The following is a 24,186-nucleotide window of genomic DNA, read 5'->3' as shown; positions in this document are numbered from 1 at the left end:
ACCTTTCTATTTATTTATGCATTTTCTCCCATTTTTCTCCTGATTTAGCATAGCCAATTTGTCTTCTGCTGCTGGGGATCCCTGATTGCATTCGAGGAGGGTATGTTGCTGCTCATGTCTCCTCCTACACGTGCACAGTCCTAGCAGAGCCCTTCTTTTCGCCCATGCACTCTGCACAGGTGCCTCTATCTGCTAATCAGGGTCCTCGCACAGTGTTTGAAGACCCCACCCCACCGCCCTAGCAGACACGGTGGCCAATTAGTGTCTGCTGCAGGCACTGCCAATTATGCCCGCCAGATGGCGCCCAGTCGACTGGTGGCAATGCCAAATTTTTAACCAAAGAGTTCAGAATCTCGGCACTGGTGTGCTAGCGGAATATCCTGCTGTGCCACCTGGGTGCCTATTCTGTATCTTTAATAAAGCCTTAATTCATTCATTTATTTTCACTAAACAGTTAATCTTGGTCGGGGTCATGCTGGGTTCTGCGCCAACACTTGACACACTAAAGAAGGTACCAATCCATCATAGATACGGCCCTACTAGATTCACGGGAAAATGTGCTTAATTTTACAGACCTTTTCAAAAATCACAGATTTTACAGATTTTTAAAGAAAAGTGCCACATTTCATGGCAGTCATTAAATAACACTCATGAATTGAATGATAGAATAAATGGAAGCTACAATACACAGCACAGCCTACCTTAAAGGTTGAATGTAAACCTAAAATATCCATTGACAGTGTGAGGCTCCGAGTCGTGTTTTTAGTTGCTTTAGACTGCGACATCTTGGACATTTTGCTACCGATTGCTAACTGAATTGCCGTAGGATTGCTAAGACGCCTCATAGTGCAAACACAAACTTAGAATTTTGAATTTAATTTAACAGCAAATTGCATATTACGCAGGAAAAGGCTTGCTTCATGGTCCGTGAATTAGGTCGGGCCTTAATCATAGGACATCACACAGGTTTTTGAAGGTTGGGAAAATGGGGCTATACAGAAGAAACATATGTGGAGGCAAGGATCGAACCCAGTTTTCAAGGACACATGTTACTGTGTCACATTCTCCTTTAGCTGCAGCAATGCGCTGCCCTGAGTTCTAGTACAGCAGTATTTATATATCTGTCTCTAAAAATCTCCCCCAGCTACACAAATTGTTTGATTGTTCAGCGCCTGTAAGAACAGCCAGGAGAAAATTCATACTTTTGTTGGTAACGTTGCTGCCAAGCAGTTATTCCTTGTTTGAGCTCTTTATTTCAGTCTATTTGTGTTTGTGTGTGCGTACGTTCATTTGAATTACATTAGTTTACACTTTTATTGTTTAGCTGACAGCCTCTCTGCTTAAAACATCTTCCTGTGAGTCTGTTTAAGCCTCGCTTTAGAAAACTGTCCACAGGAGCTTTCCTTAGTGCTCCAGTTTCCTCTCACCTCTCAAAAACATGCAGAAGGTGTGAGTAAACGTGTGAATATGTGAAGCCCTGGAATAGACTGGTGCCCTGTTCCCTATTATTGTTTAGATGTGCTTCAGATCTTTAAAATAAGCACAGTCGGCATTAATAAAAACAATTATGTTGAACTGGTAACATTGAGGCGGCACGGTGGCTCGGTGGGTAGCACTGTCGCCTCAGAGCAAGAAAGGTTCTGGGTTTGATCCCCGGGTGGGGTGGTCCGGGTCCTTTCTGTGCGGAGTTTGCATGTTCTCCCCGTGTCTGTGTGGGTTACCTCCAGGAGCTCCGGTGTCCTCCCACAGTCCAAAAACATGCAGTCAGGTTAATTGGAGACAGTGAATTGCCCTATAGGTGAATGGGTGTGTGAATGTGTGTGTGTATGTGTGTGTCTGCCCTGCAATGGACTGGTGCCCCATACAGGATATTACTGTGTGCCTTGTGCCCATTTCACCCCCCCCCCCCCCCCCCCCACGACCCTAATTGGATAAGCGGTTAAGAAAGTGAGTGAGTGAGTGAGTGGTAGCATTGACTGATGATTAAAAGATGTTGATCTTAAGGCGCCCAGGTGGCACAGAGGGAGATTCCTGAGATTCTGAACACCCCGGTTCGAATCTCAGCTCTGTTAACAGTTGGCTGGGCGCTATCTAGCGGGCACAGTTGGCAGTGCCTGAAACAGACAGAACTGGCCATCGAGTCTGCTGGGTGCGAAAAGACCAGACTAAGTGGGTGGGGTCTTCAAACGCTGTGCAAGTACCCTGGTTAGCAGACAGAGGCAGCTCTGCAGAAGTGGATGAGCCCTGTGAACTAATCCACCCATGCATTAGCAAAAAAGAAGGGGGCATGGAGTGGGCGAATATACCCTCCTCTAACACAGTTGGGATCCCCAGCAGAGGAAGACTAATTGGCTATGCTCTATTTCTGACAGAGGAGAGCCGTGACTAACACACGCCCCCTCCGACACGTGTGCAATAGCTGGTTGCTTATTTTTCACCTGCATGAGGTGGGTTCATATGGAGATCCGTATTCACGCACTAATTTCCATTATCCCCCGTCTATGTGCAGGTGCCATCAATCAGCCAGCAAAGGTCACAATTGCAGCATTTTATTTATTTTTTTTGCATTTTCACAATTTTCCTCCCCAATCTAGTCGTATCCAATTACCCGATTGCATTACGCTTCCTCTCTACTGATGCTGATCTCCACTTCTGATTGAGGTGAGCGAGACTGACACACGCCCCCTCCGACACGTGTTCAGTAGCCGACTGCATATTTTCACCTGCACAAGGCGAGTTCATATGCGGAGAGCCACACCCTGTCCACATCATTCCTCAACTCTGTGCAGGCACCATCAATCAGCCAGCAGAGGTCATAATTGCATCAGTTATCAGGTACCATCTGGCTCCCTCCCTGTATGAACAACAAGCCAATCGTTGCTCATATAGCCTCCCAACCCAGCCGGATGGCAGAGCTGAGATTTAAATCGACGAGTTCGAAATGTCAGCTCTGGTGTGCTAGTGTGTTTTACTGCTGCGCCACCTGACCGGCCAATATTTTCAACATAATACTTTATTAATGCCGACTGCTTATTTTAAAGATCTGAACTTGCGAATTCGAACTCGAAATGTCGGGTTTGGTGTGCTGGCTTGTTTTACTGTTTCGCCACGTCAAATAAAACTGACATGCTTTGAAAAATAAATCTGAACATGCTAATAACATCTTCATGTCTTTATTGCACAGAAAGCATTTTTTATGTGCGTTGCCTTAAAGCATTTTCTCTCTATGTGATTATCAGCACAGAAATGTAAAATATTTATAACTCATCATCCACAACGTATCTCGTCTGGCAAGCAGAAATGTATTTTTAATGTCAATACATAAAGATCAGCAAAATGTGCTTTTAATGGTTTTTTATGTTCACTCTGTCATTCAGATATGTTAAAATGTGGTTTAGCGGGTTGTCTCGGTGCTTTGAAATCCTATTCCCAAGTGGCGTACAGTGTAATATCTGCTTTACTGGTGCAAATGAAGAAAACATTTTTTTTTTCCTGCATGCGATGTACTGTGCTATTTTTAAATTTCCAGTCTGCTTCATTTACATAAAATGTCCTCTGCCAGCTGTAAGGTTGGTGGCTCCTCATTAGGAATTCATGAAGAGCCTACTTGTGATAGAGAATCTGAGACAGTGATAGATCTAGCGCTGCTAGCAGCTACAGTGTGAGTTTAACATGTTTATGAAGCTCAGATTTTCTCAAGATTTTCACTTTTTAATGTAGAAGAAATTACCTCCTTGTTTATACACTCACTGTCCATTTTATCAGCTCCACTTACCATATAGGAGCACTTTGTAGTTCTACAATTACTGCCTGTAGTCCATCTATTTCTCTTCATACCTTTTTAGCCTGCTTTCACCCTGTTGTTCAATGGTCAGGACCCCCACAGGACCACCACAGAGCAGGTATTTGGGTGGTGGATCATTCTCAGCACTGCAGTGACACTGACCTGGTGGTGGTGTGTTAGTGTGTGTTGTGCTGGTATTAGTGGATCAGACACAGCATTGCTGCTGGAGTTTTTGAACACAGTGTCCACTCACTGTCCACTCTATTAGACACTCCTACCTAGTTGGTCCACCTTGTAGATGTAAAGTCAGAGACGATCGCGATCTATTGCTGCTGTTTGGGGTGGTCATCTTCAAGACCTTCATCAGTGGTCACAGGACGCTGCCCATGGGGTGCTGTTGGCTGGATATTTTTGGTTGGTGGACTGTTCTTAGTCCAGCAGTGACAGTGAGGTTTGTGTGTGTCTGTGTTTGATCCACTCATACCAGCACAACACACACTAACACACCACCACCATGTCATTGTCACTGCAGTGCTGAGAATCATCCAGCACCTAAATTATACCTGCTCTGTGGCGGTCCTGTGGGTGGTTCTGACCATTGAAGACCAGGGTGAAAGCAGGCTAAAAAAGTATGTATAGAAATAGATGGACTACAGGCAGTAATTGTAGAACTACAGAGTGCTTCTATATGGTAAGTGGAGCTGATAAAATGGACAGTGAGTGTAGAAACGTGTAATGTTATGGCTGATCAGTATATATATAAATGTATTTTTGATAAAAACTGTATTTTGATTCAGTCTTTAGTTGATCCTGTAGTTAAAGAATCTTGAGCTGTTTTGTTCTTCTGGCTGTTCATCATAATACTGCAGGTCTGGAATCATTACAGCACCTGAAAAGCACTGGTTTATAGATCTACCTTCCTGTTTTGTGTTAGACTCTGATTTTATGGCTTCTTGGAGTGTGGGGATTGATTTTTGTCAAGCTCTTTTTAGCAGTGAAGTGAACAAAACAATGCTGGAACAGACCTGAGGGTTTGATTAAAGGAACACAAGATAAAAAAAAAGGCTTCCTGCTGTTCAAGTTAAAATTGCATGTTCAAATATCTGGATGAAAGAAAAAATCTGTAATAGAATATAGAAACGGATCCGAATATTTTCTTTACATCTGAGGTAAAATGATATTTCTTTAGTGACCGGACGTTTGGTCAGATATCAGATCGATTCTGCTGAACTGTCTGATTAACCTGATCATGAGTTTAGAGATTATATATATATATAAGGCATTCAGAACCCAACATGTATTTGATGTCAGCAAAATGTTTTAAATCGTTTCAGTTCTTCAGTAAATGTGAGCAGTGTGATCAGAGGTCTATCTGTGATTTTCATCTCATTTCATTTTTATCAGCCGCTTTATCCTGGTCAGGGTCATGGCAGTGCCAATTCACTGTATGTAGGAATACCCTGGGTAGGATGTAAATCTATTGCAGGACTTCAGCCATCCTGCCCCTCATACATAAACAATCATGTATGTGTAGATGCTTGCCCAACCACTAAGATTTATATCCAAATCAGCAGTTCTGTCTACATACTTTTGATAAATAAAAAAAAAAACACCAACTGAAAACTTAGGGAATTCAGTGCTCATTGTCATGGTGACTAAGTGGTACTTTACACATGCACGTCGTTTTGGATCGGATTACTTGTAGCGTGCATGTAAATAGGGATTGAGTGTACACTGATCAGCCATAACATACACTCACTGTCCATTCCATCAGCTCAACTTACCATATAGAAGCACTTTGTAGTTCTACAACTACTGACTGTAGTGCATCTGTTTCTCTTCATACCTTTTTAGCCTGCTTTCACCCTGTTCTTCAATGGTCAGGAGCCCCACAGGACCACCACAGAGCAGGTATTATTGAGGTGGTGGATCATTCTCAGCACTGCAGTGACACTGACATGGTGGTGGTGTGTTAGTGTGTGTTGTGCTGGTATGAGTGGATCAGACACAGCAGTGCTGCTGGAGTTTTTAAACACCGTGTCCACTCACTGTCCACTCTATTAGACACTCCTACCTAGTTGGTCCACCTTGTAGATGTAAAGTCAGAGACGTTTGCTCATCTATTGCTAGTTGGTCATCTTCTTGACCTTCATCAGTGGTCACAGGACGCTACCCACGGGGCGCTGTCGGCTGGATAATTTTGGTTGGTGGACTATTCTCAGTCCAGCAGTGACAGTGAGGTGTTTAAAAACTCCACATCAGCATTGCTGTGTCTTATCCACTCACACCAGCACAACACACACTAACACACCACCACCATGTCAGTGTCACTGCAGTGCTGAGAATCATCCACCACCCAAATAATACCTGCTCTATAGTGGTCCTGTGGGGGTCCTGACCATTGAAGAACAGCATGAAAAGGGGCTAACAAAGCATGCAAAGAAACAGATGGACAGTCAGTTATTGTAGAACTACAAAGTGCTTCTATATGGTAAGTGGAGCTGATAAAATGGACAGTAAGTGTAGAAACAAGGAGGTGGTTTTAATGTTATGGTTGATTGGTGTATACTAACCCAATGGTGTTATAAAGCATATCACATACATTGTTCATAATTCTGCTTGGCCTTGTTAATCCATTAGTGAGAAATAGATGCACACAGCTTTGTATGTCTTTATTACTCATCTTTAATATTTTTGTCAAGGTGGTGATCATGGAGGTGCAGGGATTGAAGTCTCTGGCACCAAACCGCATTGTGTACTGTACCATGGAGGTGGAGGGAGGAGAGAAACTGCAGACTGACCAGGCTGAGGCCTCCAAACCAACGTAAGTCACAGTTCTTCCCATTTAAAGCTTTGTTCGCCTTTGGACAGGATTGGGTGCAGACAAAATTGTAATTGATAAAATATGGATATGGGTGACCTTCAATGCAATCAATAAGAGACAATGTCACAATTAATAAACACCTATTTAACTGTATTTTTACTTGTATAATTATTTAAATTCTGTTGCATTATTATTTTGCATTACTGTAAACAGGCACACGATATGTTTGTACTGTAATTCTCTGTTGTGCTGCTCCTCTCTGGAGGTGGTGGAGGTGAAGGAACATCATGGCAGCGCCGCTTCAGGTGTCGCGTGTTTCAGCTTGAGCTCATTTTAGCACTCGGAGGCAGAGACTCTGGGGATGAGCACATGATTTTGAGCTATTTTGGGGTGCAATGTTTCGTCACCGGATCAGGTGGCAAATTCTAATGAACTGAATAGAGGGAGGTTATAAAGAGAGAGAGACATAGAGAGAGAGAGAGAGAGAGGGAAGGGAAGAGAGAGGAGGGAGGACAGGAGAATGGAATAATGAAACAGAGCATAGCCTCTGTTACCCCTCACAAGGGCAGTCAGCTGTGAAGAAACTGATTAAAAATACAGAGAGAGACGGAGGGGGAGAGTGGAGGGTGGGTAGGAGAGAGCTGAGGGAAAGGAAAATAAATTGAGAGTGAAAACGAGAGAGCCTCCAGCACTAAAGTACGATGCCATCAGATGAGAATTAGCTATTATCTATTATCGCACATACGCATAGTTTTACATCCATCCAACCTGTATGTTTATGCACCAGCCAGCTACATATGGTAGGGTGGTATATCACGTGACGTGGATGCCACACAGCTCAAAGGTCCTGGGGTTTCAACCTTGCTTTTTGTGGTGTTTCTCCAAGATCTCTTAATTATTTTTGCCTTGTAGTTAAACAAGTCCAGTTTTTTAGGGACAGTTGCAACCTAGTGGGTAGAGCCTTGGGTTATCAGCCTAAATGTTGAGAGTTCGAATCTTAGCTCTGCTATGCAGCCACTGTTGGGCCCTTGAGCAAGGCCCTTAACCCTCTCGGCTCCAGGGGTGCCGTACAATGGCTGACCCTGTGCTCTGACCCCAGTATCCGAACAAGCTGGGATATGCGAAAAAAGAATGTACATTTACATTTTTGGCATTTAGCAGACGCTTTTATCCAAAGTGACTTACAGTAGTGTGACAGTACACTGTCTAAGCAACTGGGGGTTAAGAGCCTTGCTCAAGGGCCCAACAGTGGCAACCTGGCAGTGGTGGGGTTTGAACCAGTGACCTTTTGATTACTATTCCAGTACCTTAACCACTAAGCTACAACTGCCCAGAATGTAATTGTACTGTACACATCTATTTCATTCCATTCTTGGTACCACTGTATGGCGCAAACTGTGCATCAGATTAATAATTTCTTGTACAGGCATCACAATTGCGCAGCTGTATGGGTCCTGGAGGCCTTATATAGGCTGCATCCGAAATTGCATACTTAAACAGTATGAACAGATGGATTACAGCCAGTAATTGTAGAACTACAAAGTGCTCCTATATAGTAAGTGGAGCTGATAAAATGGACAGTGAGTGTAGAAACAAGAAGGTGGTCATAATGTTATGCCTGATCGGTGTATATTCACACCTTGAGGACAGTGTTTTACAGTTAATGTTGCACCAGGATGAAATGATTTCTTAAAATTACTGAATAACTAAATACACGGGACCATTCAGGTACTGTGTCTATATTTTCTTTTCCTGGATGCACAAGGTCACCTTGTAGCTCTGCGGAAATAGTGACAAAGCTCAGCATGAGGTGGAAACAAGGACACCGTCTCCTCTGCTATTTCTGCTATTCATTCTCTCACTCAAACCTCTCACTACTCTAATAGAGAGTGTACAGGGGTGTAGATCATTTCTCATTTCATTTTCATTAACGGCATTATTCTGGTCAGGGTCATGGTCATTTTCTGTAATATATATTTTATAGCAGTACATTTAGGGACAGTGGTAGCCTAGTGGGTGGAGCTTTGGACTTTTGGATCAATTGAAACATTGAGAGTTCGAATCCCAGCGCTGCCATGCAGCCGCTGTTGGGCCCTTGAGCAAGGCCCTTAACCCTCTCTGCTCCAGGGGTGCCATAATATGGCTGACCTTGTGCTCTGACCCCAGCTTGTTTGGAAGAAAGAATATGCGAAGAAAGAATTTTGTTGTACTGTACAACTGTATTTGTACACCGATCAGCCATAACATTAAAACCACCTCCTTGTTTCTACACTCATTGTCAATTTTATCAGCTCCACTAACCATATAGAAACACTTTGTAGTTCTACAATTACTGACTGTAGTCCATCTGTTTTTCTGCATACCTTTTTAGCCTGCTTTCACCCTGTTCTTCAATGGTCAGGACCCCCACAGAGCAGGTATTATTTAGGTGGTGGATCATTCTCAGCACTGCAGTGACACTGACATGGTGGTGGTGTGTTAGTGTGTGTTGTGCTGGTATGAGTGGATAAGACACAGTAGCGCTGCTGGAGTTTTTAAACACCGTGTCCATACACTATCCACTCTATTAGACACTCCTACCTAGTTGGTCCACCTTGTAGACGTTAAGTCAGAGACGATCGCTCATCTATTGCTGCTGTTTGAGTTGGTTATCTTCTAGACCTTCATCAGTGTTCACAGGACGCTGCCCACGGGGTGCTTTTGGACTTTTCTTAGTACAGCAGTGACAGTGAGGTGTTTAAAAACTTCCAGCAGCATTTCTGTGTCTCATCCACTCATACCAGCACAACACACACTAACACACCACCACCATGTCAGTGTCACTGCAGTGCTGAGAATGATCCACCACCCAAATAATACCTGCTCTGTGGTGGTTCTAGGAGAGTCCTGATCATTGAAGAACAGCATGAAAGGGGGCTAACAGAGCATGCAGAGAAACAGATGGACTACAGTCAGTACTTGTAGAACTACAAAGTGCTTTGATATGGAAAGTGGAGCTGATAAAATGGACAGTGAGTGTAGAAACAAGAAGGTTGTTTTAATGTTATGGCTGTGTATATTGTCTAAATTATTAAGTGTTATGGGCCTTGCTTAAGGGCCCGACAGTGGCAACCTGGCAGAAGTGGGGCTTGGACCAGCGACCCTTAGATTACTAGTTTAATAAATTATGAACGTCTTAAAGCAGTAATTGCCAACAGTAGATCTGCAAAAGTGAACAAACGTTAACTATTTGTGGTGACTGCTTTTAATTCTTCCCATTATTTAAGTGTACTAGGAACATGATGTTTATGCTTATAAATATATAGTTTTAGGTACAGTGTCTAATTAAATTCAGTGGGTTAATGTGAAGTGAATATACTGTGAAATGTGCTGGAAATATATTAAGTAACAAAAACAAACAAACAAAAGTGTTTGAATGATTTTTCCGTCACTTTCTGTATGCAGGCTAGTCATTGGTTTTGAATTTTTAATGACTGAAATGCGCCTTTGACACTGAATACTTCATCAGTACCAACATTTTAAATGATTTATCATCTCTCCCTTTCTCCTCTCCATCCATAAAAATGTTAGAAATAACAAGCAATGCCCGTCTGCAATTTATTATAATACCCCTCTATAATGGCTCTGCTCTAGAATATGTATGAATGTGAATCAGAAGGAGGAGAAGAGGGCATGATGAAGACGGGAGTGCAGCAAGAGTAAACAACGGGGGGTTCTAGTTCAGAGAAGAAAGGGATGGAGAAGGGATTTAGTGAAGCAGTGGATTATCTGCTTTGTGGATGGAAGATGGTTAAATATACTTTAACGGGGCGGGTCGCACCACAGGAGTGAAGCCCGAGGTGAAGCTCTGAACCTGCAAGAATAAAAGATGAACCCAAGTGCAAAATGCACAACCAAGGTAGAATAATAAATAAGGAGGAAAAAATAACAGAAACAAAGTAACAAATAAAAGACAACTGCTGCCAACAATGGAGAAAGGGGACGGAAAAGGGATAGTGCAGAACTGAGAAAAGGAAAGATCAGAAAACCTAAACACATGCCAGGGATGCCAAAACACAAGTAGTGAGCCCACATCATCAACTGGTGCAGTCCGTGCCCAGGGTGGTCCCATAATATGTGAACCACTCAGGAAAATGGGTCATCATACCACCTCTGGGGCAGCGTGCTTATTTAGGGTGGGTCTAAACATGACACCACAAACTGTATGTTCTGACCTTATGACCAAGTTCAATATCATGATTCTAGAAAAAGAGCAGGTATACCAGACAGAGGAACTAGCAAGTCAGTGAATGTGAAACCCTGGTATATAGAAGTATCCGCACCTGAAACAAATGAATGCTAATGGGGCGTGATAACTGGCATTTAAAAGGAACCGACACATCAGTCATTTGCACCTCAGTGCCCCTCTGCCAGCCAAAAAAGGCAATGGAGACGGACCGACTGCTGAACTTATTCATGCAGCACATCATCAGTAACCAGGTTCATGATTTTTATCACTGCTCTGTGTTAAATTTGTTTTTTGACTATTTATTTCAGTCTCCAAATTATTACTGAACATTTATAAAGGGGTTTAAAATTATACTATAGAGCCATATTAAACATATTAAAGACAAAATGTTCAAATCAAACCAGTAAGTTTAAATTGACTATTTAAATAGTGATTAAGTATAACTAAGTGAGTGTTTGGTGCCCTGCGACTGGTATTTCCAGGGAAGGTTCCAGATCCACTGCATCCTTTGTATGAAACAGTATGTTATACTGGTACAATACCACTACCAAATTCTATGTAGTATGTAGACTATGTAGTATTCAGCATGTAATTTGGGATGCAGGACCAAATCAGAGCGAAGTTACATCGTCGCATCCTGTTTAATATACAGTATTTTATACTAGGAATCTTGAAAAAGTTTCCGCACTTTTATATTTTGGTTGGAAACTGTGAGGGTGGGGGGAGCAGTAATTGGTCATGTATGAGAGACTGAGAGAGAGCTTATAGTCTGGATTGAGCTCCATCTGATTACCACCTTTTTGGACCACTCAAAAAGGCTTTAGGGGGAAGAAGATTTTTTGATGTGATGATGATGATGATGTGAAAGCAGCGGTGCATCAGTGGCTACGTGCTCAACCAAAAACATTTTTTGCTGATGGCATTAAAAAGTTGGTACGACTGGGAAAAATGCATCGTAAGGTGACTGTGTACAAAAGTGATGTAAATAGTTTTTGAAATTCTTAATAAATAGAGTTTTAAAAAGTGCGGAAACTTTTTCAAGAACCCTCGTAGTTACAAACTATAATGGACCGCACCATACTAACTGCATTTATGTAGGTAACATTAGCACAACTTTGGCTAAAATGTTGGTATGAATGTGTATTACAGATGGGGGACTCAAGGAGACTTCACCACTACGCATCCTCTACCTGCAGTCAAGGTTAAACTGTTCACTGAGAGTACAGGAGTGCTGGCGCTGGAGGACAAAGAGTTAGGCCGGGTATGAATCAGTATTCTGCTAACTCTGCATGTGCATTCTGTTACGGCTTCTACAGTTTCTGCTTTACTGAAACAGGACAGCCGTTCATTTATCCTGTCAGTACAGACAAAAACAGACAAACAGCAGCCATAGTCACTGAGGGGAAAATGATGTCAGCAGAACCTTGTATGAGTTCACATAATTCAATTATATATGTTTATTATGATGGGTAATTGCAGTTTGAATATGCAAATGAGATGAGATATGTAATTAAACTTACATTTCCTCCTTTTAATGAGGCCTGATTATAAAAGCAGCTGTTGTAGCATGTAAACTGCATTGTAAAGTCAGATTTACTTTCTTGTCAGTGTGTTAAGTGGAAGTGCAACAGTGTCATAGATAAACCACTGTACTCTGTATCCTAAAGAACTGTCTAGTTGGTGCCATTTTTTTTGTTTCTCTACATACATTTTTAGCCTGTTTTCACCCTGTTCTTCAATGGTCAGGACCCCCCCACAGGACCACAACAGAGCAGGTATTATTTAGGTGGTGGATGATTCTCAGCACTGCAGTGACACTGACATGGTAGTGTGTGTTGTGCTGGTATGAGTGGATAAGACACAGCAGTGCTGCTGGAGTTTTTAAATACTGTGTCCACTCACTGTCCACTCTATTAGACACTCCTACCTAGTTGGTTCGCCTTGTAGTTGTAAAGTCAGAGACGATCACGATCTATTGCTGCTGTTTGAGTTGGTCATCTTCAAGACCTTCATCAGTGGTCACAGGACGCTGCCCATGGAGCGCTGTTGGTTGGATATTTTTGGTTGGTGGACTATTCTCAGTCCAGCAGTGACAGTGAGGTGTTTAAAAACTGCATCAGCGCTGCTGTGTCAGATCCACTCATACCAGCATAACACACACTAACACACCACCACCATGTCAGTGTCACTGCAGTGCTGAAAATGATCCACCACCCAAATAATACCTACTCTGTGGCGGTCCTGTGGGGGTCCTGACCATGAAAAACAGCATGAGAGGGGGCTAACAAAGCATGCAGAGAAACAGATGGACTACAGTCAGTAATTGTAGAACTACAAAGTGCTTCTATATGTATTGGAGCTGATAAAATGGACAGTAAGTGTAGAAACAAGGAGGTGGTTTTAATGTTATGGCTAATCGGTGTATATATAGATTGATTTTTATAGTTCCTTAGAATCCCTTTTAGAAAATAATCTAAAGCCTCTTTCTAAAACCCTTCTTAAACAGTGCTATTAATACATCTCAACAGAACTGTGTGCTAGCAATTTTACTACATACAGCAGAAGCTAGCATGAGTTCTAGCTTAGTCTTAAACTTGATCTAAACTTTATCTTTGGGTATTTACAATGTGAAACACAAGATACCAGATAATATGAACCGTTACAAGATAAATAATAATGAACACAGCAAGAGTTTCAAATACACTCACTCGACATGGTACAAGATGCTAATGCTAAAAACAAGCATGTGCTAACTACTGTGTTAATGCAAAATGCGGGAGCTAAGTGGTTAATGGGGTTAATGATAATACTAATAGCTAACGTCTATGAAGTGAGAGCTTGGATAAATCCTTTAGTCAATCGATTTTTATCTGATAAATTGATGAAGCATTAATGAGAATTTTGAATGATTTGGTCGTATAAGTTGCTTTACAGTAAGGCCTGAAGCTTTGGTCATAATTTGTAGCTATGTAAGACATGGCTTGTGTAATTAACTGTACAGGAGGATATTAATATAAAAAAAATACTTATCACAGGCCGCTTAGTTGGCGCAGCGGTAAAATACTCTAGCACACCAGAGCTGGGGTTTCAAATACATCGTATCGAATCTCAGCTCTGCCATCCAGCTGTGCCTGGCGGCTATATGAACAACGTTTGGCTGTTGTTCATCCAGGGAGGGAAGAGCCAGAGAGGGACCTCATAACTGATGCAATTACGATCTCTGCTGGCTGATTGATGGTGGAGAATAATGCTGATCAGGGTGTGGCTCTCCATGCACAGGGCTGATTCGCATGTGAACTCGCCTCTTGCAGGTAAAAAAATGCAGTCGGCTACTGCACTCGTGTCGGAGGGAGCGTCTGTCAGTTTGCTCTCCTCAATCAGGGGCGGGGGTCAGCACCTGTAGAGAGTGGACGCACCCAAAAAATCTGGAGAAAAAGGGACAAATTGCATTTAAAAAAATACTTATCATTTATAAAAAGATCAATAATAACAAAAAAAAGTTAGCACAGAGAAGAGCTGCTGCAGGAGCACTAATAAAATAAGCCAGATATGTAGCTTTGACTGATGAGCTGAAGTACTGTACCAGACAGGAAAATGTTTATTAATGCAGTAGAGCAAAAAGATAAGAACAATGTAGGATGAGGTCTGCTGTAGCATGGGTTTTTCATCAAAAAGATTATGTCAACACACAAGATCTATTTTTTTTCTTTCTTTCTACGATTTTTCCCTCCAATTTTCCCCCCCAATCTAGTCGTATCCAATTACCATTATTACATTCCGCATCACCTCTACTGATACAACCCTCCACTGCTGACTGAGGAGTTTCGCAACTGACGCACGCCCCCTCCGACACGTGTGCAGTACCGACTGCCTCTTTTCACCTGCACGAGGCGAGTTCATATGCGGATCAGCCTAGTGCACAGAGATCCACACCCTGATCAGAATTATTCCTCTACTTTATGCAAGGTCTAATTGCATCAGTTATGAGGAACCCTGGTCCGGCTCATGCCACCCTGAACAACAGTCAATCGTTGTTCATGTGGCTGCCCAGCCCAGTCGGATGGCAGAGCTGAGATTCGATACAATGTGCTCGAAATCCCAGCTCTGGTGTGCTAGTGTATTTTACCGCTGTGCCACCTGAGCAGCGCACAAGATCTGTTTTGAAATAAATATAGTAAACCATATAGCTGAACCAGTTCTAATATTAACTACCAGTGTGGCTTTAATCTAAAATACTTAACTAATCTTACATGCTGGTCCAAGTAAGACGCTGTCTTATATAAAATAAAGCTGTCTATTTAGGACAGTAAGACCAGCCATCCAGTCCATTTGCTGCCTTCAGTGTTTCCTTTTTACGCCCCCCTGCTGACACACACACACTGATACTCACATTGTAGAAAGGTCCATCTCAGACTCAATTAACCTCCCTGTGGAGAGATGAGTCCAGTTCACCTCTTGTGTCTAAACGCTTTTGTTACTCTTGACAATCTGCTGTATGACCGAGCCACAAGATTTGACTGCCCAATTCACATTAGATTAGTTTTACAGCTAATACATCAAACATCTATTTATTCAGTGACCAGCTGCTAATGTCTTATTGTGATCATAATGACACATAATAACACAACCAAACTAATACACAAGTTAAGCTAAATGCAATTTTTAAATAACATTAGCTTTAACCCACGAACCTCTGCAATAGCTCTTTGTATTGACTGGAACGTAATGAGATGTGGGCTTGAGCGTTTTGACCTTGCATGTTGACAGGGCTGTGTGATGTGTATCCTCTGAAGAGGAAGCCAGCTCAAAGCTCTTTATCTCTGCAAAGAGAACGATTGTGCTAACTCATCAGAGAGAGAGAGCGAGAAAGATGGGGGAGGGTAAGTCGAAGATGAGAAATGAAAGAAAATACACCAGAGAGGATGAGCGAGTAACTGGCTCCCTTCTGATAAGGTGCAAGAGCAGGAACAAATCTAGATTCTCCCGATCACAGGACTGAAAAAAAAAATGAATTGAGTTTTTGAGGCTGAATGCAATTTGTGCACTAAATTATTGTTCTGTCGACTGCTTTTTAGGTCGTTCTACACCCGACCCCAAACAACCCAAAGCAGTCCGAGCTGCACAAGATGACCGTCACCAAGGCCTGTCCAGACCAAGACCTGAAGATCAAACTTGCTGTTCGTATGGATAAGCCACAAAACATGAAGGCCTGTGGGTAAGGATGAAAATCAAGTCATTTGGCAAATGCATTAATCCAAAGTGGGGGCGGCACAGTGGCTAAGTGGGTAGCACTGTCACCTCACAGCAAGAAGGTCCTGGGTTCGAACCCCAGGTTGGGTGGTCCGGGTCCTTTCTGTGTGGAGTTTGCATGTTGTCCATCTGGGTTTCCTCTGGGTGCTCCGGTTTCCTCCCACAGTCCAAAGACATGCAAGTGAGGTGAATTGGAGACACTAAATTGTCCATGACTGTGTTCGATATAACCTTGTGAACTGATGAACCTTGTGTAATGAGTGACCACTGTGTCTGTCATGAATGTAACCAAAGTGTAAAACATGACGTTAAAATCCTAATAAACAAACAAACAATTCCCAGATGGAGCAATCCGGGTCCTTTCTGCCTAGAGTTTGCATGTTATCCACGTGTCGGTGTGGGTTTCTTGGGGAGATCTTGTTTCCTCCCACAGTTCAAAGACATGCAACTGAGGTACACAGATCAGGCATAACATTATGACCACCTTCCTAATATGTGACTGTGATGCACTGTGTATTCTGACACCTTTCTATCAGAACCAGCATTAACTTCTTCAGCAATTTGAGCTACAGTACCTCATCTGTTGGATCAGACCACACGAGCCAGCCTTCGCTCCCCATGTGAATCAATGAGCCTTGGCTGTCCATGACCCTGTCGCCGGTTTACCACTGTTTCTTCCTTGGACCACTTTTGATAGACACTGACCCCACAAGAGCTGCAGTTTTGGAGATCCTCTGACCCAGTCGTCTAGCCATCACAATTTGGCTCTTGTCAAACTCGTTCAAATCCTTACGCTTGCCCATTTTTCCTGCTTCTAACACATCAACATTGAGGATAAAATATTCACTTGTTGCCTAATATATCCCACCCACTAACAGGTGCCGTGATGAAGAGATAATCAGTGTTATTCACTTCACCTGTCAGTGGTCATAATGTTATGCCTGGTTGGTGTATATTGGAGATATAAAATTGTCCATGACAGTGTGTGTGTATTTAACATTAAACTTAAACGTGTGTAACAAGTAACCTGTTCTGTTATGAATGTAAGCAAAGTGTGTTTAAATAAATAAATAATCCAAAGTGATTTATTAAAATGTGAGCAAATACAAGCACAGAAAGTCCCAGCAAATCTTTTATGCACGTAAGAGTTTAAACACATGGTGCGACATAAAACTAAGCGCCCACAAGATAAATTTAGTGGATTTCATCAGCCGTATATTTTCTCGACATAATCATGCATCGTCATAGTCATTTACTGACACTTCATTTATAAACAATTCTGCATAATGGGACTACAATTAAAAAAACAATTATCAGCACGAGTGACTGACAGCTGCTTCTAAATCACTTTCATTTGCAGACACTGCAGTTTGCTGTTCTTGTAAAGTTGTACATGGTGATTCAGGGTAATTAGTTATCACCAGACTACCAGATGAGTTTTAATCCCTGTTTAATATATTGTTTTTTTAACTGCACCTTTCAGTGTCTGACAGGAGTGCAGTGTCATAAATTGCCAATATGATCTGATTCTAGGGTTGTTGTTTTTTTTTTTTTTTTCACATTTTACAACCCCAAATCATAAAAAGTTGGGACAGTATGGAAAATGCAAATAATAAAAAAACTCAGATTTTCTAACATTAACTACATTAATTAATTGATTCAGACAGGATGAACCTGAGATATTTCATGTTTTGTCTGGTCATCTACATTTCATTTAATAATAAACAAACATTCCTGCATTTCAGACCTGCAACACATTCCAAAAAACGTTGATACAGTAAAGCATTTACCACTTTGTAATGTTTCCGTTCCTTTTCACCACACTTAAAAGACGTTTTGGCACAGAGGAGACCAAGTGATTTAGTGTTTCAGGTTTCATTATGTCCCATTCTTCCTGCAAACACGTCTTAACGTGCAACAGTACGGGGTCGTCGTTGTCACATTTTTCGTTTCAAAATTCTCCACACATTCTCTATTGTGGACAGGCCAGGACTGCAAGCAGGCCAGTCCAGTACTCATACCCTCTTCTTCCGCAGCCATGCCTTTATAATGTGTGCAGCATGTGGTTTTGCATTGTTGTTGAAAAATACATGGACATCCCTGGAAAAGATGACGTCTTAAAGGCAGCATATGTTGCTCTAAGATCTCAATGTACTTTTCTGCATTAATGCTGCCATCACAGAAGTGTAAATGACACAGCTCCATACCATGACAGACCCTGGCTTTTGTTGCTGATAACAGTCTGGATGGTCCTTTTCGTCTTTGGTCTGGAGCACACTGTGTCCATTTTTTTTTCCAAAAAAAGATCTGGATTGCTGATTCATCTGACCACAATACACGTTTCCACTGTGTGATGGTCCATCCCAGATGCCTCCGAGCCCAGAGAAGTTGAAGTCTTTTTGCACAGTAAAGTTTTACGTGACATTTGTGCACGTAACTCCGTATTGTAGTGCTTGCTTATCACAGACTCAGCCTTTCCTGGATGCTGCTTCCGTACCAAACCATGATTACAACCACCTGTAGACATCACCTGTTTGAAATCACATCTTTTTATTTTGTTTTTTCACCTCATTACTAGTCCTAAATTGCCCCCATTCCAACTTTTTTTGGAATGTGTTGCAGACCTGAAATGCAGGAATGAAGGTTTATTAACAAATGTAATGAAGTTGAGCAGACAAAACATGAAATGTCTTGGGTTCATCCTTGTCTGCAATGAAATGAAAGTCAAACTAAATGTAAGGAACACTGTGTTTTTATTTTATTTGCATTTTCCATATGGTCCCAACTTTTTCTGATTCAGGGTTGTACACAGAGTATAAAAGACTCCAGAATGTGCTTGTGAAGTGAAGTCAAGAATGCCAGTGGGCATGGCGGTGATGGACAAATTGACCAAGATATGGAAAAAACAAGTCAATTAGCACCATCATTAAGTTACGATTGATGAAAGCTTTGGTCTGGCCGGTAGCCACATATGTATGTGAAGCCTGGACACTGAAGAAAGAGGAATAAAGATGAATTTAGGCTTTTGAGAACAAGTGTGTCAGAACATTGCTGAAAATCTCATGGAGGAAGATGATGACCACTGAGCCACATTACTGAACCACATTAAGTCCCAAACGCTGTTATTTTGGGCATGTGATGAGGCATCCCCATAAAGAGGAAGACCAACATCATGACGTGGATTGCATTATCAGAGGCAAGTCTGCTAGAAGCGACACAAGACAGAGGGCATTGGAGAAAGCTGACACATCTGTGCAGCCAATCATCACAAAGTGATGACAGTGTAGTGACAACATTTTATGACACATTAAAGAGACTCTCTAGAATGTGCTTTTCTGTATTATTGTCCCTAAACCAAACCCAAATGAAGTAGCTTTATATTTGTTAATAATTCATGGAGAGTCAATCCATTTTGCATGATCAGTTTAGTTTTTTTCAACATATTATTATTATTATTATTATTATTATTATTATTATTGTTATTAACCATGGGCTGTTAGGACTGGATTGATATGGCACAATTTCCAACCAATAATCTGTGTTTCTCCTGTAACGAATTGGGCTAGGAAAAACAAGAGTGCGGACACACACACAGACATTTTAACTAATATTTAATAATAACCAAAATACACAAGACAAGTATAAACAAGACCTATGCTACATGCTAAGCTAAATGCTAATCGCCAAGCTAAACAGACATGAAACTGGACTAGACTATACTAGATCCTAAACTAAGCTAACGCACATGAACAAAGCTAAATATAAACTAAACTCGAACTAACAAGAAACAAGGACTAACAAGAAACAATGACTATCAAGAAACAAGGACTAACAAGAAACAAGGACTATCAAGAAACAATGACTATCAAGAAACAAGGACTAACAAAAAACAAGGACTATCAAGAAACAAGGACTAACAAGAAACAAGGACTGACAAAAAACTAGGACTAACAAGAAACATGGACTATCAAGAAACATGGACTAACAAGAAACAAGGACTAACAAGAAACAAGGACTATCAAGAAACAAGGACTAACAAGAAACATGGACTATCAAGAAACAAGGACTATCAAGAAACAAGGACTATCAAGAAACAAGGACTAACAAGAAACATGGACTATCAAGAAACAAGGACTATCAAGAAACAAGGACTAACAAGAAACATGGACTATCAAGAAACAAGGACTGACAAGAAACATGGACTGACAAGAAACAAGGACTATCAAGAAACAAGGACTAACAAGAAACATGGACTATCAAGAAACAAGGACTATCAAGAAACAAGGACTAACAAGAAACATGGACTATCAAGAAACAAGGACTGACAAGAAACATGGACTGACAAGAAACAAGGACTGACAAAAAACATGGACTAACAAGAAACAAGGACTATCAAGAAACAAGGACTATCAAGAAACATGGACTATCAAGAAACAAGGACTAACAAGAAACAAGGACTATCAAGAAACAAGGACTAACAAGAAACATGGACTATCAAGAAACAAGGACTATCAAGAAACATGGACTAACAAGAAACATGGACGAACACGAAACATGGACTATCAAGAAACATGGACTAACAAGAAACAAGGACTAACAAGAAACAAGGACTAACAAGAAACATGGACTATCAAGAAACAAGGACTATCAAGAAACATGGACTATCAAGAAACATGGACTAACAAACAAGGACTAACAAGAAACAAGGACGATCAAGAAACAAGGACCATCAAGAAACATGGACTATCAAGAAACATGGACTATCAAGAAACATGGACTATCAAGAAACATGGACTATCAAGAAACAAGGACTATCAAGAAACAAGGACCAACAAGAAACATGGACTATCAAGAAACAAGGACTAACAAGAAACAAGGACTAACAAGAAACATGGACTATCAAGAAACATGGACCAACAAGAAACAAGGACTATCAAGAAACAAGGACCAACAAGAAACAAGGACTATCAGGAAACATGGACTAACAAGAAACAAACTTGACAAACACAAACAAAAAGGGGCAAATAGAAGCAAACAGTCACAAACAGGAGTAAACAGGTCTAAACGGGAGTAAACTGGTGTAAACAGGAGGAAACAGGCACAAACAGGAGTAAACAGTTGTAAACAGGTGTAAACAGGCACAAACAGGAGTAAACAGGATAAAACAAACCAAATCAGTCAAATTCAAATCAAAACATACCAGACAAAGATGAGTAAGCAAAAAGACAAACCAGACAGACAGACAGACAGACAGACAGACAGACAGACCAAAATCACTCACTAAGGTAAATTCAAGGCAAACAAAACCAGATAGTCTCCACCGAGTTCTCCTAGCTGCGTCCTTATATCCCTGAGGGTAATTAGCAAGGGACCAATCAAAAAATGGGTGTTGTCTGGAAACTGAGAGTGCTCCCGGAAAGAGGAGCGTGGCACATAGGCACTCTCCAAGAACACAGAGGGGCTGCATCCGTGACATCTCCTTCCTTCTTTTTTAACTTTGAGTTCATTATAATAGCAAAACCCCAGTAATTGTGATCATTTTGAACAGTACAGAAGAATTGAGATTTTAACTACCACAATGTTTAAAACCAAACTTCTTACTAAAGTAATATACTCTTTGTCCTTTGTGTATTGTCTGTGTATTCTGAATTCTGAAATTACATTCTGGGACGTTTACATACACATTTTTTATTTCTTCTACTGCTTAGTTATTTGTGGGCTTTTGGGAAGAATGTGTGGAAGCGCTGGAAGAAGCGATTCTTCGTTCTGGTCCAGGTAAGTGAGCATTGTTCTGGTTTTTAACACACTCATAGAATGTAAATAAAAATCAACAAAGGATAGTGAATATAGTGTGTAATATGACTTAACATATGACAACATTTCTGGTGATCTGTATACTGCACATCAATTTGTCCAACATCTTTACTTTATTCATAAAATAACATTATACTGTGTGTTTAATAACTAACATTAATTCTGAGCATTTTGAGAATATGCTGATTTACTAAGAAGCTGCCAAGCAGGAAAGAAGTCCCTGTTTCAAAGTTGGCACTTTAAAGCTTGACTGAAGTTTGTTGTTTGCCACATTGACCAAAATGCTGAATCAGAGGCTTATGTCTAGCAGAGCAACTACAAACCCTTATTTTCAAAAAGGTTTTATATTAACGGTGAGTACAGACTGTTGAGCTGAAGTCGTGTATTGCAGTGTTCTCCTTTTCTAAAGTGATGTAACCCAGAGGTAAACATGCCTCTCTTCCAACTTTTTGAGTGTGTTGCAGGCATCAAATTTAAAATTGGTTTGTATTTACAGAATATGATTTGGTGGCTCTTAGACCTTACGTCTGACCATCCAGACAAATTTTCTCTCAGCATACACCGATCAGTCATTACATTAAAACCACCTCCTTGTTTCTACACACACTGTCCATTTTATCAGCTCCACTTACCATATAGAAGCACTTTGTAGTTCTACAATTACTGACTGTAGTCCATCTGTTTCTCTACATACTTTTTTAACCTGCTTTCACCCTGTTCTTCAATGGTCAGAACCCCCACAGGACCACAACAGAGCAGGTATTATTTAGGTGGTGGATGATTCTCAGCACTGCAGTGACACTGACATGGTGGTGGTGTGTTAGTGTGTGTTGTGCTGGTATGAGTGGATCAGACACAGCAGCGCTGTTGGAGTTGTTAAACACCGTGTCCATTCACTGTCCACTCTATTAGACACTCCTACCTAGTTGATCCACCTTGTAGATGTAAAGTCAGATACGATCACTCATCTATTGCTGCTGTTTGAGTTGGTCATCTTCTAGACCTTCATCAGTGGTCACACAAGACGCTGTCCACGGGGCGCTGTTGGCTGGATATTTTAGGTTGGTGGACTATTCTCAGTCCAGCAGTGACAGTGAGGTGTTGAAAAACTCCAGCAGTGCTGCTGTGTCTTATCCACTCATACCAGTACAACACACACTAACACACCACCACCATGTCATTGTCACTGCAGTGCTGAGAATCATCCACCACCCAAATAATACCTGCTCTGTGGTGGTCCTGGGAGAGTCCTGACCATTGAAGAACAGGGTGAAAGCAGGCCAAAAAAGCATGCAGAGAAACAGTTGGACTACAGTCAGTAATTGTAGAACTACAAAGTGCTTCTATATGGTAAGTGGAGCTGATAAAATGGACAATGTGTGTAGAAACAAAGAGGTGGTTTTAATGTTATGGCTGATCGGTGTATGTAACAGTTTTGGTTTTATTCCTGACTCATGCAAACCCCAAGAATGGCTTTATTGTTTCATCATGTATATTATGAAGCATCATATTTTTACAAAACCCAGTCATACAAGATTTGTTTCTGTAGTCACAAAAATAAACTACTACTGTCATAGCTACATGACCATTCAAATCTATGTATTTATCTGTCTGCTCCCTAGGTGAGCCAGTACACCTTCGCTATGTGCAGCTATCGGGAGAAAAAGTCTGAGCCCCAGGAGTTGCTGCAGCTGGATGGTTACACTGTGGATTACACCGACCCACAGCCAGGTACACACAAAGCATATTGTAGATATTGTACATTCATTCATTTATTTAAAGTAACTTCATTCTGATCAGGGTTGCAGTGGGTCCAAAACCTACCCAGAAACTGGCCACAAGGTCAGAAACACCCTGGATGTGACATCAATCCATCACTGGGTGTCACACTCATCTGCTCAGTTACTTATTTATTTTAAGGGGCAATGTACTTTAGCCAGTACACATGCTAGCATATTGTAAGGAAAGAGGCAACCAGAGTATCCGAAGGAAAACTCATCACATAACATTTGCAAAACTCTGACAAGGTTTGAACTCAGTGTCCTGCGCCCACACAGGACAGGGTGCCACCCCACTGCAAAGCAACACACACTCAAATGTTTACTCACTTCCTCTTACCCAGTGCCATTTTTTAAGTAGCCTATTCATCTTCTGCATGTTCTGAGGAAGTGGGAAGAGCCCGGAATACACAGGAGAACTGCAAAACCTATATTTTTATATATATTTTTTTTTAGTAGTACCACTAAATACCTGTAGAGTCACGTTATGCACAGAAGTGCCAGTCCT

At 41.3% G+C, this 24,186-nt stretch overlaps 1 protein-coding gene across 14 annotated transcripts in view; it reads left to right on the top strand.

The window, feature by feature from the left end:
* The window catches only part of cadpsb (Ca2+-dependent activator protein for secretion b), a 172,671-nt gene that overhangs the window by 89,794 nt on the left and 58,691 nt on the right, over positions 1–24,186 (top strand). For all 14 annotated transcript variants that reach the window (XM_062997880.1, XM_062997877.1, XM_062997875.1 and 11 more), the window contains 5 exons: positions 6,487–6,608; positions 11,986–12,097; positions 15,912–16,051; positions 21,795–21,861; positions 23,523–23,631. In XM_062997880.1, the coding sequence (XP_062853950.1) occupies positions 6,487–6,608; positions 11,986–12,097; positions 15,912–16,051; positions 21,795–21,861; positions 23,523–23,631 (550 nt within the window). The remainder of the gene's footprint in view (positions 1–6,486; positions 6,609–11,985; positions 12,098–15,911; positions 16,052–21,794; positions 21,862–23,522; positions 23,632–24,186) is intronic.

This window comes from Trichomycterus rosablanca, chromosome 6 (assembly GCF_030014385.1).
Source record: "Trichomycterus rosablanca isolate fTriRos1 chromosome 6, fTriRos1.hap1, whole genome shotgun sequence".
Lineage (NCBI taxonomy): Eukaryota > Metazoa > Chordata > Actinopteri > Siluriformes > Trichomycteridae > Trichomycterus > Trichomycterus rosablanca.
Note: the sequence above shows the minus strand (reverse complement) of the source record. Positions and strands in the feature narration are given on the sequence as shown.